Here is a 16127-nt window from a genome sequence, read left to right as displayed (position 1 = left end):
ACGCCTATGTGGATTAAAAATTTATACGAAATACGTGTATACGTGCTAATAGTATAGTAACTTAATACTGTATCTAAATAATATATTAACTAAATAATAAACTACGATCATTTATAATACGTTTTAAGCAAGCTTTGCGAAAACTTATTTGTAAGAAAATGTATGCTTAATAAGTATTCAGTTTCAAGCGGGATTTAAATTTATTTATAATACATTTAACCATGCCTCCCATACAAAATATTATTAAATAGCCTTTATTTACAGAACAAAGAACAGTAGCACACTATCTCTCTATTATCTACCATCTTTTGTATTCTTTGTCTGCTTGCCCTTCGGCAAAGGCCTCCTCCAACCTTCTCCATTCTCTCCGATCTATTGCCACTCTGCTCCAGGTACGGCCAGCTACCTGCGCGATGTCATCATCCCATCTAATTAGAGGTCTCTTTGCTCCTCTCTCTCCCTCTCTTGGGTACCATTGGGTGACTCGCTTGCTCCATTTATCTGTGCCTCGGATGATATGGCCAGCCCATTTGGACTTTCGTCCTATTCCTAATTAGGGTGTTTCGTAGCCCGGTCAGTCTTCCGTACACCTATCATGCTCCTTTCCATGGCGCGCTGGCAGCATGCTAGATGGAATGTAGTTGCTTTTGTCAGGGCCCAGGTCTGGCTACCATACATTAGGACGGGAAGAACGCATGTGTTAAATAGTTTACCCTTTGTTTTAGAGTGGAGTTGTTTATCTTTGAAGACTTCAGTCTGTCTTCAAAAAAACTGAGATATGGAGCATTCTAAGCTTAATAAGGTTGTTTCCAATTTTTGAAACGCTTGTATTACGTTCTATATTAACTAAAAGTTGCCCTTAAATTCAACTTTTATACTAAAAACGGCTTTAAATATGTTAAATTAACAAAATATATTTTGACAAATGCTTTCGCGCCCAAAACGCTCTTTGAAAATTGTGTGACGTCACAGTTTACGGTTTGACACATAACTACATACACACGTAGAAGATACGAACTGTCAACTGACATTTGTCATTTGTTGTTTATTGCCTAACTGTCAACAGTGTCAATCCGAGAGTTGTGACGTCATCAGAATCTTCAATGACGTTTCGAGTTTGGTCACGTGACGTGTGCCAAAAGATATTTTAAATTCAATATTTACAAAAATATGGTCATTACAGGTCCCCTAAAAGTAGTTTCACACGTTATTATAATTCAAAAGATTTTATTGGGATACAATTCTGCCCTAAGATTTGTAGATGGAAACAACCCTATTATTTCTCTATGCTAAAACTACGTAGGTATGTAAGATGCTCACATACATACTTTGCTTTTAAAGTTGGTAAATGAATATTCTGTCATAGGAAATACATTCCATGGACAATTTGAATAAATTGAACGACTAAGATCAAAGTAATACGCATATTTACTCACTACAGTTAGTACAATAAAAAAATCGTGTAATTTAATGTAATTTATTGAAATTTGTAATTGTTTTGCAGCGGAACTATAAAATTGTATACAAATGGAATGGTGAATCAACTTTTTCTTGTCATTCGATGCCACGGTGACGGTGGCCTAGCTCACTCCTCAGTTTATACTACGTCGGTGGCAAACAAGCATACGGGCCGCCTGATGGTAAGCAACCTCCGTAGCCTATGTACGCCTGCAACTCCAGAGGAGTTACATGCGCGTTGCCGACCCTAAACCCTCCTCAGTTTAAACCTTAGTTTTATGGCATTTAAATAACCCAAACACATATTTTTGCAAGCTAATATAACGGTACAAGATTAAAGTTCTTCTAATAAACTGTCATGTTATTGTCACCTGGCGGACGGGACAAAACCAAAACAAGAAATAGATGATTCACCCTAATAAGGTTAAATAAATTTACTAATACGTACTAAATTCATTTTATTGCTTTATAGTCACAAACCCAGAACTTTTTTTTATATTCTACGTTGGGGCAAACAAGCATACGGCCCGCCTGATGGTAAGCAGTCTCCGTAGCCTATGTGCGCCTGCAACTCCAGAGGATCATATATTTATGTTCGCACTTTCGTATCATTACGATATAAGAAACCTTTGAAAGTTTAAACGAAATATTCAATTACAGGAACTCATGAAATTTTCAGCTTCAATTATACCTTCATCAGCTCGATCGGTCAATAGTCAGAATCAGAATCAGAATCAGAATGCTTTATTTGTAAAACATAGGTATAAATAGGTCTTAGGTATACATTTTGAACACTATGTTTCGCCGGTCGGCATACAAATGTCAGAAGAAACGAAAAACTAATTAAAAATTGCACAATTCCGAGCAGTAATGCCGGTGTACACTTACGGCCCGATTCTAAGAATGATTAAGGCACGTTTAAGATCTTGGAAAGATCTTTAAAAGATCGATAACTAAACGACATGTCAAAATTGACGTTTATTTCGATTCCGCTGTGATCCCAATAAGATCCATCTACGATATTTCTAACGTCAAAATGACATTGGTTACCCGAATCGAGCTACTTCTGTCAAATATATGACAGATAAACCATATCTAAATGAGAACTTATCTAAACCAGAACTTATAGTTATCGTATTGCATTCTTCGAATAGGGCCATTAGAGACATTGACACCTGTAAATAATTTTAGTTTTTTTTTTATCTGTTTGTGTGTGTGTGTGTTTTTTTTTTATACTACGTCGGTGGCAAACAAGCATACGGCCCGCCTGGTGGTAAGCAGTCTCGGTAGCCTATGTACGCCTGCAACTTCAGAGGAGTTACATGCGCGTTGCTGACCCTAATAACCCTCACTCCCCTCGTTGAGCTCTGGCAACCTTACTCACCGGCAGGCACGCAACACTATGAGTATGAGTGTTTTTTATATTTCCTTTCATTTCACGGGCCTTTTTTAGTATTATTATTATTATATTTTTTGTAAATCGACATAAAGAGACTTTATACATATCTAAGTAATAATACTTGTATTTTATAATTGATTGTGTTTTTTTGCTTGTATATAAATTGTTGACATGTAAAAGTGTTCTTGTGGCCTATTATTTTGCTGAAAACAATAAATGTTAAAGTTGAAGTTATAGTCTAAATCTGAACGGTACCTTTAGGGACCAACCGGTTGGTTGCAACCTACCCATAATTCGTAGAGCGATTTGCCCGTTGCTGTTTGCTCCTGTCGGCCTATAGATTCGGGTTATTTGGCCAGCTTGATTTATGTAGACCGTCCGTCTGTACGTTAGGTTGGTTTCTATTAGCAATTGAGTAGCTTCCGTTTGAGAACCCAAGATTTGTTCGATATGTGAAATACAGAGCTTTTGCAACGTTGATAAGTGTAGTTAGGTATGGCCTAGATAGCCAGTCGGCATCATTTTGTAACAATTTTATATTTTAATCATTAATTTCATATCGTAACGGGATTAAAAATTAATTGGAAATTTATAACATTTACATTTAACATTTAACATTTAACATTTTATTATTTTTGAGTCTTATTTAGCCTGATTCGAGGAATGATTAAGACACGTTTAAGCTGCTTCTGTCAATTATACGAAATACAAACGATATCTAAATGAGAACTTATCTAAACCAGAACTTATCGTTATCGTATCTCATTCTTCGAATTGGGACGATACTCGTCATTTTACCGACTGGAAATATGACAAATAATAATATTGGAAATAATAATAGCTTAAGTCCCAAGTAGATCTTAAATATAATAATTTAGTATCATATATACGAACTAGAATCCAACAAAATATTTTTGTATGATTTACGGCACAGATACATATGCACCTATTGTGAATGTTTTTTTTTCGGTAGGATTTTTATAAAAATATATTTTCTAGGTCTAAAAAAACTGCTACCTGATATAAACTTTACAATGCCTATAATTACAATGTTTAAAGACTTTAGGCTCTCCGGGCTTTTTTAGGTACTTTACGTTAGAATGTAAAACATTTTTTATCTCTAAACAAAAACCTCACTTCATCAAAATACCATACAACCGTTAATTGACAGCGGATCGATAGCGACCGATTTGCCTTTTTAATTCCGACACCGACACTCGAAATGAAGCTCTGCTCGTTATCTACGCTGTGTCAAATTGACGTTTCGAGATGTTTTGTATAACGGAATTGTTAAATAGTGTTCGGTGTTTGAATTTTTGATGTTCGATATTCGGTTGTTTGGAATATCGGATTTGTACATTATGGAGTTATGAATGAAGTTATGAATGGAGTTATAAGTAAATAGAGAAATTAGGATAACAATCTGTAGCTTGGGATCCAGTTTAATTAAACTTTAAGGTACTTTTATGTAGGTGTAAAAATGTTTGTTAGTAGTTTATTCACTTTTTTTTTTGGTAAGAAATCGTAAAATAAGTATTATTATAGGGTTTCATGCTATACACATTTGTCTAAAAAACCGCTTTTGGATGTCAATTTTAAATAAATAAATATTATTATTATTCCCGCATGAACACCACAACAGTGGTAGTTTTAAGGTTAATTTGAGGGTATATGTATATAGCTTAGGTACTATCCCTTTCGAAAGAGTTATTTACTTACAAAATATGTTCCACCCCACAGTTACAAAACATTGATTTTTAAATTTGTCACTTCGTCCTTTTTTTCCCCTGCCTGCCATCATTATCCATTCAAACCACCAGCAGCAGACCATAAATCTTCTTCCTTAAACACCTCACGACCTTATCCCGCGACATTTGACTATAAAATTGCTTCCAAACTCTGCTACTTTATTCTCAACGTACATATCTTATTAATTTCTCGGATTTCCTTCGGGACGAGAGTTTTACTGCGCGGGAACGAATCGCGGCCAGCGAGGAATATTTAAGTGGGTTGTGATAAATATGCTCACTGTGTTGAGTTGACTTTCCATTTTTGTTGGCATTTTTTGGTTTTGGTTCTGGTTCTGGTAAGGGCATTTAATTCGTGTGATGAGCTGGATATTTGTTTCTGAGTCATGGGCGTTTTCTATGTATTTAAGTATTTATAAATATTTATATTATATATATATCGTTGTCTAAGTACCCTCAACACAAGCCTTATTGAGCTTACTGTGGGACTTAGTCAATTTGTGTAATAATGTAAATTATTTAATTATTTATGGAGACGGCCGCTATATGACAGCACCGCTATTCTTAAGAGCTTAAGTCTCTTTAAAATTCTTCAACGTTCGTTCATTCGGTCATTCGTTTTTATTTTAACGTACGAATATGGCTTGTCCGCTATTATTCTCAGAATGATGTTGGGATATGGGCTATAACCACGAAAATCGAAATTCGTCAATTGCGGGTATTTTTATCTATCACACCAATTACGTCTTAGTGGGAGTAACAGAGAAAGATCCCCGCAATAAGCGAATTTAAGTTTTTGCGGTGGGCCCCCTGCGCCCGGTGCACCAGGGATACGTATGAATAAAAAAAGCTTACCAAAAAATTTATAAAGACAGTTTAAATAGTAATTATACTATCTATATGACTAAATAATCTATTTTAGTGGCAAAAACTGGAGGAGGCCCCAGAAGGGGATCCCAAAATAAAATACTTAAGATGAGAAAACTTTATACTATGTTAATACATTCGAATATAAAATCTAACTTGTGAGTGTTTAACATGCAGCACAGGAAGGAGGGATCGTAAATAGAGGCTATTTTTTTTATTGTATATGGCTAAATGTTTTCTTAGTTAGGTACCTTGTAGTTTTTCTCAGTTCTGACCCGAAAATACCTATAGGAGCTGATCACGATAGTAGTGGTCACGGTGGTAGTAGTGATAAAGAAAACCAATAAGTCCATACAAGCGATGTAATGACAGAAGAAATTTACAATAGAGAGAAGATGAAATAGTTCGGATAAGAGCGATAGAAAATAGGAAAGTTTGAAGCCGAAAGCAAATCGTTATCGTATGCGTAAGCGCGCGGGCAAAGTGACGTGCGTCGTGCTCGGAGTAGGGATCAGCACTGTCGGGCGCGAGCGCCGCTCGACTGAGAGCCGACTCGTAGGCGCACCGCCCCTGCGTCTTGCCTCCCCCGCGGTGGTCCTCGCGTAGATGAGTGGGAGTGCATAGGTGTGCACCTCATACCCAATATCAAACCCGAAAAAAAAATATGTTAGGAGATATAGGGCAATATTTTATTTATACGTTTTTTATTAATGTTTTATATGAATGTTTCTCGTTGTATCCATAAAGGTTACATTAGTTCTTCAAGTAAATTGTGAGGAGATTTATTCTGATTACAATAACTGGTTATGATATATTTATGGTTGAAGAAATGTCATGTTTGACAGCTGACAGATAATCCATAACGAATCCAGATCTAATTCATAACCGGGACTTCCGGTTCGAGCGCCATCTTGATAGTCACGCCTCGTGATTAATTCCTATGTGTTTTGCTCATTATCTTTTGAAGTGTAATATCGATAGCTTATTATTCAGTAAACTAATGTAGTAGTTTGCATTGAATGGAGAAATAACCTTGAAACACGTTTAACCACCATTTTGGAGTCATCGGCCGGTAGTCCACGTGCTCCTTCACAAGTCCAGCTATCGCTTTGCAAGAGCTGATAAAACCACCGTACAGTGTATTTTACTATCCGTACAATTTTAGTAGTATTTAAAGCTCCTAATACCATCATACTGGCGTAATAGTTCCACTGGACCAAAGATAATTAAGAAGACCAAGAGTGGCCACTCAATACAGCGGTTTTGTTACCAAAAATACTATTATTTTTGTAGTCTACATCTAGCGTCAAGTAGCGGAACTCTCAGTACTGCTACTCGACAATAATAATAATAATAATAGTAAAAAAAAAAATTGATATCGCGGCAAACAAAAAGTACTGAGAGTTCCGCTACTAGATGCTAGATGTCGAATACGAAAATAATAAGCGTTTTGGTACCAAAACTGATGTATGGAGTGAGCACTCTATGAACTTCTTATAATTTCTCTATGACTGGACTGAAGCTATAATTTTATAAGAATTAATTAATGAACAAATTCATAACCTGTTATTTAAAAAAAATGTATTGAGAGAAACGTGTACAAACGATACCAAAAACCGAGAAATAAAAAGTGGAAAGTGGTTTTTATTTATTTACATCAGAATAATTTTTCTACGATTATTTACCCGACATTTAGTAAATAACTGACATTTCGAAATTGTAATTTATTTATAGCTATACCGCACATTTAAGTCTATCTTAAATTAAGAATATGGTATTTTTATTTGACGTGTAAAAATCTGTATTTTTTTTACCAATAAAAAATCTGAATCTGAATCTGAATAAGTCTTCGGAACTATCCACGCTACGCAATCACCATTTGACTGCTACGCCTCGTAGATTTATGTAAGCTGTTATTTGTTTGCTACGCGTGCGTAGCAGTTATCGTAGATACGCTACTAAATGCTACGAAACTACTAATATACAAACTAACATTGCAAAATATGTGCAGCGATGTCAGTCATAAAGGCAAAATCAAACTCGATCAAACACATTCTACAAAAAGGTCACTTCTGTTGTTGACTTTACGGTAAAACTTAAACGAGTTTTCGGCAAAAATATATTCTTTCACAGATCAGCTTGATGGTGCCATAATATTACATTTAGCCCGATTCTAAGAATGATTAAAACACGTTTAAGATCTTTAAAAGATCGATAACTAAACGACATGTCAAAATTGACGTTTATTTCGATTCCAATAAGATCTATCTACGATATTCCTAACGTCAAAGTGACATTAATCGTGACGTCAAAGTGATATCTAAGTGAGAACTTATCTAAACCAGAACTTATCATTTTCGTATCTCATTCTTCGAATCGGGCCGATTATCACCCGACTTTTTAGCTCAATCGGAAATCGGAAAGTGGATAAAATTTAGCTTCCAAGGTTTGACCTATTCCATCATGCATACATACATAAATACATACATGCATACATACATACATACATACATACATACATACATACATACATACATACATACATACATACATGCATACATACATACTAACGGGGCAAGTTAAATAAAAGCTTGTAAAATATACACTTATCATGATCTTCATTCGAGCCTCAAGTACCTACTGAAAAAATTTATCTCGTCTATAAGGTTGCATTTTAAAAAATAGCTTTAGATGCCCTTAACTTTGCGATGTCTACAGAAAAGACGCCAACGAGTTAATCGTACTATAAAATATGTATGAACGAACCTGTTAACCCTTTATTCGTTCTTTACCATATAGCTTTATCCTAAAATCCATATTTCAAAGTTTAAATGAGACATGTTAAAATAAGAACGATCCATTATAAAGCTAAGAATTAAAATGTCCCGTCAAGAAACATGGAGTAAATCACTAAAATTATTCAAAATTCGGTAAAAAATGTATATACCTTATAACAAGGTGTTAAGACGTATTCTAGAATGTTCGTGTCGCATTTCCTTAAAAGTACAAGGTAGAAAGCAAGAACATGCTAACAATCCATTACTCTTATACTATCTATACCTCGTACCTAATCTTATATTTCATTGAGATTTCAACTTTGTACCTCGAATATAAAGTTGGTTTTGGATAACTTAAGTTAAAAGGGTAAGAGGTTGTTCAATAACTTGATTATTCCTGTGTCGTGTTGGGTTAATTATGACTTAATTCTCTAATTATCGTGTCAACTACAAAGTGATTAACAATCTTGGCTTTAAGTGATAGTTAGCAAGGAAATCCTATCAAAATTTAGTTATACAACCTACTGCCTACAGATATAACCACTTTAACAGAAAAGGACGTTAAAAATAAAATCAAGAGTTTATTGGAGTAAAACCCGGTCTACTCTATAAAAGACTTCAGTGAATTATTTATACCGGGTGTTTCCTGTAACAGGAGCAATAAATTAAACTGTAGACTGTACTCCTCAAACTGATCAACATTTGTTCAGCGACTTTTAAAAATAACTCATATTTTAATTTTTATTACACATTGAAGTTAATTCTAAGGCGCAATGTATTGCGAATTTGGTTACGTTTAAAGCGTGACAAGCAACGTCAAACACACTGATTTCAGCGTACATTGAAAATAATATTAAATTTGTATGAAAAAGATAAAATCTAAACATTTCATAATTTTTAAAAGTTGTTAATCATAAGTTATATCATTTTAGGAGTACAATCTATGGTTTAATTATTTGCTCGTGTTACAGGAAACACCCGGTATAAAGTGTCTAACATATTATTAATATCATATTAAAATTTGTTGTAATATATGACGTGCTAAATGTAAAGTATATTACATGGTCAATAAATCATCTTATCTTATCTTTTGGAATAATTGGCTTCTTTCTGTGGATTCTTAACCATTCATTAAAACGACACATGAAGGACGTGACGTGATTTTAAAGTAATATTTTATACATTTATGATTTATTATTACAAGGTTTTTTCTAAATAAATCTTTTTTATTATCTTATTTATGACTAGTCGTACTATTTTCTTCTTAATTCTCTTACAATTATTTCTTCTTTCTCTAATCATTTATGTATATTATCGCTTAGTACCCATAGTATAAGATTGTCCTCAAGTAAATATTGTATTAAGTATATATATATATATATATATATATATATATATATATATAGATCTCTAATATTTTCTTCTTATTCTATTTTTTATTTATATTATTAGCTACTAATATTGAATCGAAAAATAATCTACTTATTAAATTCAACTCATTATAATTGTTGAGTTTTTTTTCTTTACTTTTGGTTTTCAGTTTTCAAACTCTTTAAATTTTAGATGTGCTCTTTTCTTTTACATTTCTACATGACATGTCTGGAGCTTAAAATACTTCCAGCAAAATATTCACCCAAAATTACGCTCCGGCATTGAACTCTAAAACTTCGTGAGCTAACCAAAAAGTAAACCTACAAAATTGCACTTCACCAACTAAAACTTCTTTTCAGCCAAAGAAAAAACACTAATGGACTTTTCAAATGATTTTGATTTTTGCCTGCATCGCATGTTGGGTTCGCAATTATGGCTGCATCTGTAGTCGCGGGTGTCAGGCGATTGCTGGGTCGAATGCATTTAACTGTTCGCTTCTTTGCCGTAAGGTATGAGCTTGTAGATTTTAGAATAGAACCTTGATCTCTTTCGTAAATGGATCTGTTAATATTTCTTGCAAATAGAAGTGTCTATATGATGGATAAGAATATACAAATTTCAATGAAATTTTAGATTTGATGACAGAAGATAATAAAGCCATTAGAGTAATATTATTGTAGTCATTCATTCAGAACAGCATAATGGCATTTGTGGGTCTTCATAAAACTTCTTAGTTGATGATCTTGAATAATTCCTTTTTATAGGATATTTTGGATAAAAACGGTATGCATCCTTCCTTTTCAAACACTATTTTCTCTGTTTACTTTAAGCGTAACTCAGGGTTCTATTCTTGGATCAGCTTTTCTATTAACGTATAAGTAATCGGAAAAATGTACTACGCGCGCTTTAAATTGAATATCAAACAATACAGGATTACTTGAACACACGCAAGTAATTTAAGTGAGTTTGTAGAAACCATTATACTATTAACCTTTGTACACAATGTGTTGTTGGAACATTGTCGGTTGTTCTAAGAAATATCAAAGATGTAATTGAATGATTGCAATGATTTTTAATATTGGGTTCTCTAAGAAAGGTTAATAATGTAATCAGTTTTATTTTTATTACTTAATAATGATACACTTACTATAATACGCTATTATTAAAAAATCTGCACTGTCGATTGGGAACTTAGTTAAATTTTAAATTTTAATTAAATGTGAATCACATGACCTAAATTGACAATCCTCGTGTTGGCCAACTTTTTGTAACAAATATTATTACGTAACAGGAATAATTAGCATTAAACATGCAAAGAATCCGCTGTCGTGCCGCAAAACCCATTACAGTAGTTTGGACCACAACAAAAATATTTGACTCCGTTCGTGTTATGTCTACATAACTCTTTTGCTTTCGATTGAGATATTTATTTGCTATTTTACAAGTTTGGTATGTTAGTGTTTATCGTTCCGCTTCGGTTGTAATTTCGACGATAAATATTGGGCAAAATGTAGGTTAAATTATCGTTAGCACTGATTTATGGCACTGTTGTCATGCAATAGGCAATCGGCAATGCAAAGTCGTGCAACCACTAGAAAGTTTTCGCTTTAGTTTTCGGCCTCATTAAGCGAAGTGGTTCTCGATTTTAGTTTGCGCTTTACTAACTTTCTTTACACGTCCTAATGGATTGCCTCTAAAAACTACTTGATTTTCGCTCATGCAAATACGGCGTCATTTCAAAACTTTACAGAACATCTTGTATAAGGCACTAACTTTCGCCATTACAAAGTTATTTAAATAACGACTTAATCCACAAATGACCTAGTCAGCAAAACTATTTAGCCCGGAACAATAAACAAGTTACTGAATGTCGCAGCAAATGAGGTGAAAACAAAAACGATGCTATTCAAATTCGAATATATTTCAATAATAAACAAGAATGCCCGAATATTCGCGTACACATTTAAATTAAGCTCTGGGAGGACAATAAAATTAAATTACGCGAACGGCGGGGACATGGCAAAGCAGGAATTACGAGAGGCACTGCTTTTTAATCTCCGTGCAGCAGACAAATAGGCCCCTATAAAGAGGGCTCCGGCCGCAGGCGATTTGTCAAGTAAACGAGCCTCGGCCTCTGATTTACCAAATAATTTTTCGCCAACTCTTTATGACTGAGCGGTTTTTTGCATTTTCAACACGGTTTTACTATGTGATTATTCAACCCAACGGTGTTAAAATTCCAGCTTTTCGAGCCAGTGTTAGCACCAGGGACCGGTATAGGCTGACTATCAACTGGAAATATGGTCACTTATGAAACGGGATATGTTATGAACATGTGCGATAAACAATTAAGATGTACGTATGCCGATAAATTAATAAAAACTATTTTTATTCAACAATGTTGTTATATCAAAGCTTTTGCCTATTACATACTCGTATATCCACTCATCATCAATGGCCACAGCATCCTTGTCGGATGATTGTTGCAACGTCATTATCTTCGGTTGTGCCGGTTAATGCAGCGTCGCTTATGGCTTAGCAACCCAATGGCAGCACGAGATTTTTTCCCACATATGTCATACGAATAATTTGGGTCACAAGTTGAGGTGTTATTTGTCGCTTTATATTGCTTGCCCTTTAAATCTTTAAACCAGGCGTCGTCATGTTTCTGTATGCCGGTGCTTAGATCCTTGCGCCACTCAGTTCTCATATCAGCTCGTTGTTCCCAACCGCCGGTGCTGATGCCAAAGCATTCCATTTCACGCTTGCAGGAGTCTTTAAATCTCAGCATCGGACGTCCCACAAGTCTTTTTTCGTGTGCTATTTGGCCCATCATTACTTGTCGGGGTAATCTCTCGGTATTCATTCTGTGCACGTGGCCCAGCCACCGGAGTCTACTCTGCTTAAGAATAGCCGTAATGCGTGTCTTTGCGAGGACAGCTTCATTGCTCATCTTGTCTTTTCAGGTGACTCCAAAAATAGCTCTCAGGCAGCGCATATGAAAAGCGTTGAGTTAGCGATCTTGTTTGGAGTATTCATATTCATATTCCTATGCTAAGTACGCACGTCTGGTACACAAGGACTTTGGTGGTTATGGTGAGCTTATCGTTCCTCCAAACACGGGCATGAAGCCGTCCGAAAGTGGTTGAGGGCTTGCCAATGCGAGAATTTATCTCTTTAGTGTTAGACAACTTAGATGTTGTTGTGGAGCAGAGGTACCGCTACCGTTATTCGTAAGTATAGTACACATATTACTGAAATGAGATATGGAAAATGTAAAATAGAAATTCCAATATTGTATTTTTTTTTTTACTGCTTATATTTATTTCAAGCCATTAGAATACCTGGCTTACACATTAACGCAACATTTTAGACTCTAAGCTGAATATGAGTTTTTTGATGGCATCATAAAATTGTATTGCGTTTATAATCGTAAAATTTCACAATCAAGAATTCTATAATCCAAATAGGGTCGGCAGGTTTCGGTAGATAACGCCTACGTAATAATTGTTACATAAAAATAAATTCGTAGTAAAATCTAAATTTGTAAAATACCGTATCCATCACTTGTATCTGGTGACGCGTCAAACGTAGCTCGACACACGTTGAAATACAAAAAAGCTGTACATCGTTCAGATTTATACGTTCAATACGCGATTTATTAGCAGCGGGGACGTCATGAATCTGACGGGAGCCATGTTTGGCTGTGACGTCACAGGAAATATTGGCCTGTTAGCCTTTATATTGATGCGGGTTTATTGCAAGTGCCTGTTGTGGATCGGCCTTGTCCTCTTCTCGTCACATTACAGGTCTAAAGTGTTTTCTTGTCAGTAGTACGTTCTTATTGTTTTCTCTTCTACTTTCTTTTCGCCGGATTCTTAAATGTAGGTCAAATTTTATAGTTGCTATTGGTCGGTTTAATTCTAATCTTAAAGTTATAACGGCCTCCTAGCCTCGTTGGTAGTGACCCTGCCTACAAAGCAGGAGGTTCAAATCCTGGTTAGGGCATTTGTTTGTGTGTTTATCACAGATATTTTTTTCTGAGTTATGGTTGTTTTCTATGTATTTAAGTATTTATCTATATCTGTCTATTATTATATATCGTCGTCTAGTACGAGTCGTTGTCGGTCGATTTTTTGTAATAAGATTGTCCTGTAATATCTGTTAATTATTTATTTATTATTCTCTTCTTGCATACTGGTAGGTTTCAGACAGTATTTAGATTCTAATACTTTCAAAGAAAATATATGTCTACCCGACTTTTTATCAATTGTATATTGTTACAAAAAGATCTTATTTCATGTAGGTTGAAGGACAAAGGCCTATTTTGTTCCCGCGGGAGTTATGGCTTGTGAAAAAAAGCTATAACTCCCTAAGGAGATATACCTTTTTTTTATTATGTCACTTATTCATACAAACCAAGTCGCATAAATGAGTTTTACTTTAAAAATACTGACGTTAATAATTTAATATTTCTGTTTACGTATAAAACTATTTAATTTGATTAATTTGACAGCTGTTTAAAATATTTTTAAATAGTTTTCAATCACAACTAACACACACTATAATGCAGTCATGGTCACAAGCCTGTGCACATTTTATACTTCCAATCTTCCAATAAATATTTAAGTTCATAATGTGTAAATAAATATATTTCTTTTCTACATTATTCAGTGGCATTACAGAAGTGTCCAGAGTTATAAAATCCTTCTTAGTTATAAGCGAATATGATAATCCGACTGCTTTCTTTGAGATCATCCTAAATTATTCTTTCCTTCCTCAAAGTTGAACGTTAAATGGTTGTAGCAAGATTGAATTTGAACTGGTAACATTGTAAAGCATGAGTTTTTGTAAGTTTAGATCAGTCATAAACCTCTCGAAGTTAATGCCCACTTTACAACTCGCAATAAAGCCCCGCGGATAAGATTTCTATAATAATTCAAATGATTCAAGCCGATTTGTTGTTTTATGACCACTGCTAGGACTGCTAGAATTTGATAGTAGCGTATTTAATGTGAAAGATCAGCTGAAAAAATTCAAACACATTAATAAAGTCAAAGTCAATAATCTTTATTCAAATAGGCCTAGCAACAAGCACTTTTAAATTGACAAATTTTACAAATATCATCTTAATCTAAATATCAGAGCAATTTATGGATGCAGTTATTATTTTTATTAAAAAACATTGAATTATTGTAGATATGTCAAACTTAATAATCAGAATTTCCCAAAAGGATAGTCAAACACCAAAATTGTATAACAATACTAGTTTAGAAACTTTCTAGAATAAAATCTAAATGTCAAAAAATACGGATTATCTAATTTATACATTGAATTATTAATTTCATCATTATTAACATAACAATAAATAATGAATTATTTTTAAGCACACTTAATCCCACGGTGTTTCATCATTCATGTAGTCTTGTGTGCTATAATACGTAAGATGGTATAAGTGTGATTTATCTCTTTTCCGCAGGCCAAAAAGCGGCTCAATGCTGCTATACAGCCGGAAGAAGGTCCGCTATCGACGGGACGGCTACTGCTGGAAGAAACGGAAAGACGGAAAGACCACCCGGGAAGATCACATGAAACTGAAAGTCCAGGGGACTGAGGTAAGTGAAGAAACAAAACAGTATAGTGCAAAACAAAATATTTCCAAAGGCATTGGACAATATAACATTTGTGGAAAGTCAACAAATTGCTCTTACAACTAGTGTCATATAATTGTTGCATGTGTTGTACTTAGAAATTAAAAGATTTTTGATTAAGGAAAGGATGGGGTTGATATCGAAAATAATAATTTTAAATCATTTTATATCCTAAACAGAGACAGAAATGATGATATAACATATAAGTAAAAGAAAATTTAAAAATTCATAGTGTCGGGCGAAAATTCGAACTAGGAATCTTTTGCAAAAACAGTTGCAAGAACATACTTCATTGTTACGTTGATTACTTCCTATCTATGCATTATTAGCTTTTATTAAAAACCCAATTCGTTTCTATGATTATCCTCTCTTACATTACTAAAATATTATGTTAATACCACTAAATGTAACTTTTACAATTTTAAGGCAGTTACATTTTGAATAAAAATCTTCGCATTACAATAACTAGATACTTTAGATAATTAATAGAATCAGGCGTTACTTTGCGGAAATCCATGTTAATTAAAACAAGAAATATTACTTTGCTAATCCGCGAGAAAATAACGTGTTAGTCAATCAGTGCTAACCCGTTATACTTACTTGCGTATTTTTACATGCAATTAATGTTCCCACCCTCCCACCGCAAAAATAAATACGCAAATAAATATAACAACCCACCACCAAAAGTACAAAACTCGACACGTGTTTCGCCTCTCTACGAGGCATCCTCAGGAGATGCTGGAGATGTTGACGATCTGACACCCGACAACTGACTGAGCTGTCTAGAACGGTCGGCCATATTTATACCTTGACCAGTCCCCCTACTGTGCAAGTGTGAGTGAGATGGAAAAATTCG

The 16127-nt window shown here is 34.5% G+C and overlaps 1 protein-coding gene across 2 annotated transcripts in view; it reads left to right on the top strand.

Annotated features, from left to right (window-relative positions):
* The window catches only part of LOC133523955 (calmodulin-binding transcription activator 2), a 314418-nt gene that overhangs the window by 234816 nt on the left and 63475 nt on the right, over window positions 1-16127 (top strand). For both annotated transcript variants that reach the window (XM_061859685.1, XM_061859684.1), the window contains one exon: window positions 15100-15235. In XM_061859685.1, coding sequence (XP_061715669.1) covers window positions 15116-15235 — 120 coding nt within the window. In that variant the 5' untranslated portion in view covers window positions 15100-15115. The remainder of the gene's footprint in view (window positions 1-15099; window positions 15236-16127) is intronic.

Source organism: Cydia pomonella, chromosome 13 (genome assembly GCF_033807575.1).
Source record: "Cydia pomonella isolate Wapato2018A chromosome 13, ilCydPomo1, whole genome shotgun sequence".
Lineage (NCBI taxonomy): Eukaryota > Metazoa > Arthropoda > Insecta > Lepidoptera > Tortricidae > Cydia > Cydia pomonella.
The sequence above is the reverse complement of the archived record's forward strand: the minus strand, read 5'-3'. Positions and strand labels throughout refer to the sequence as shown.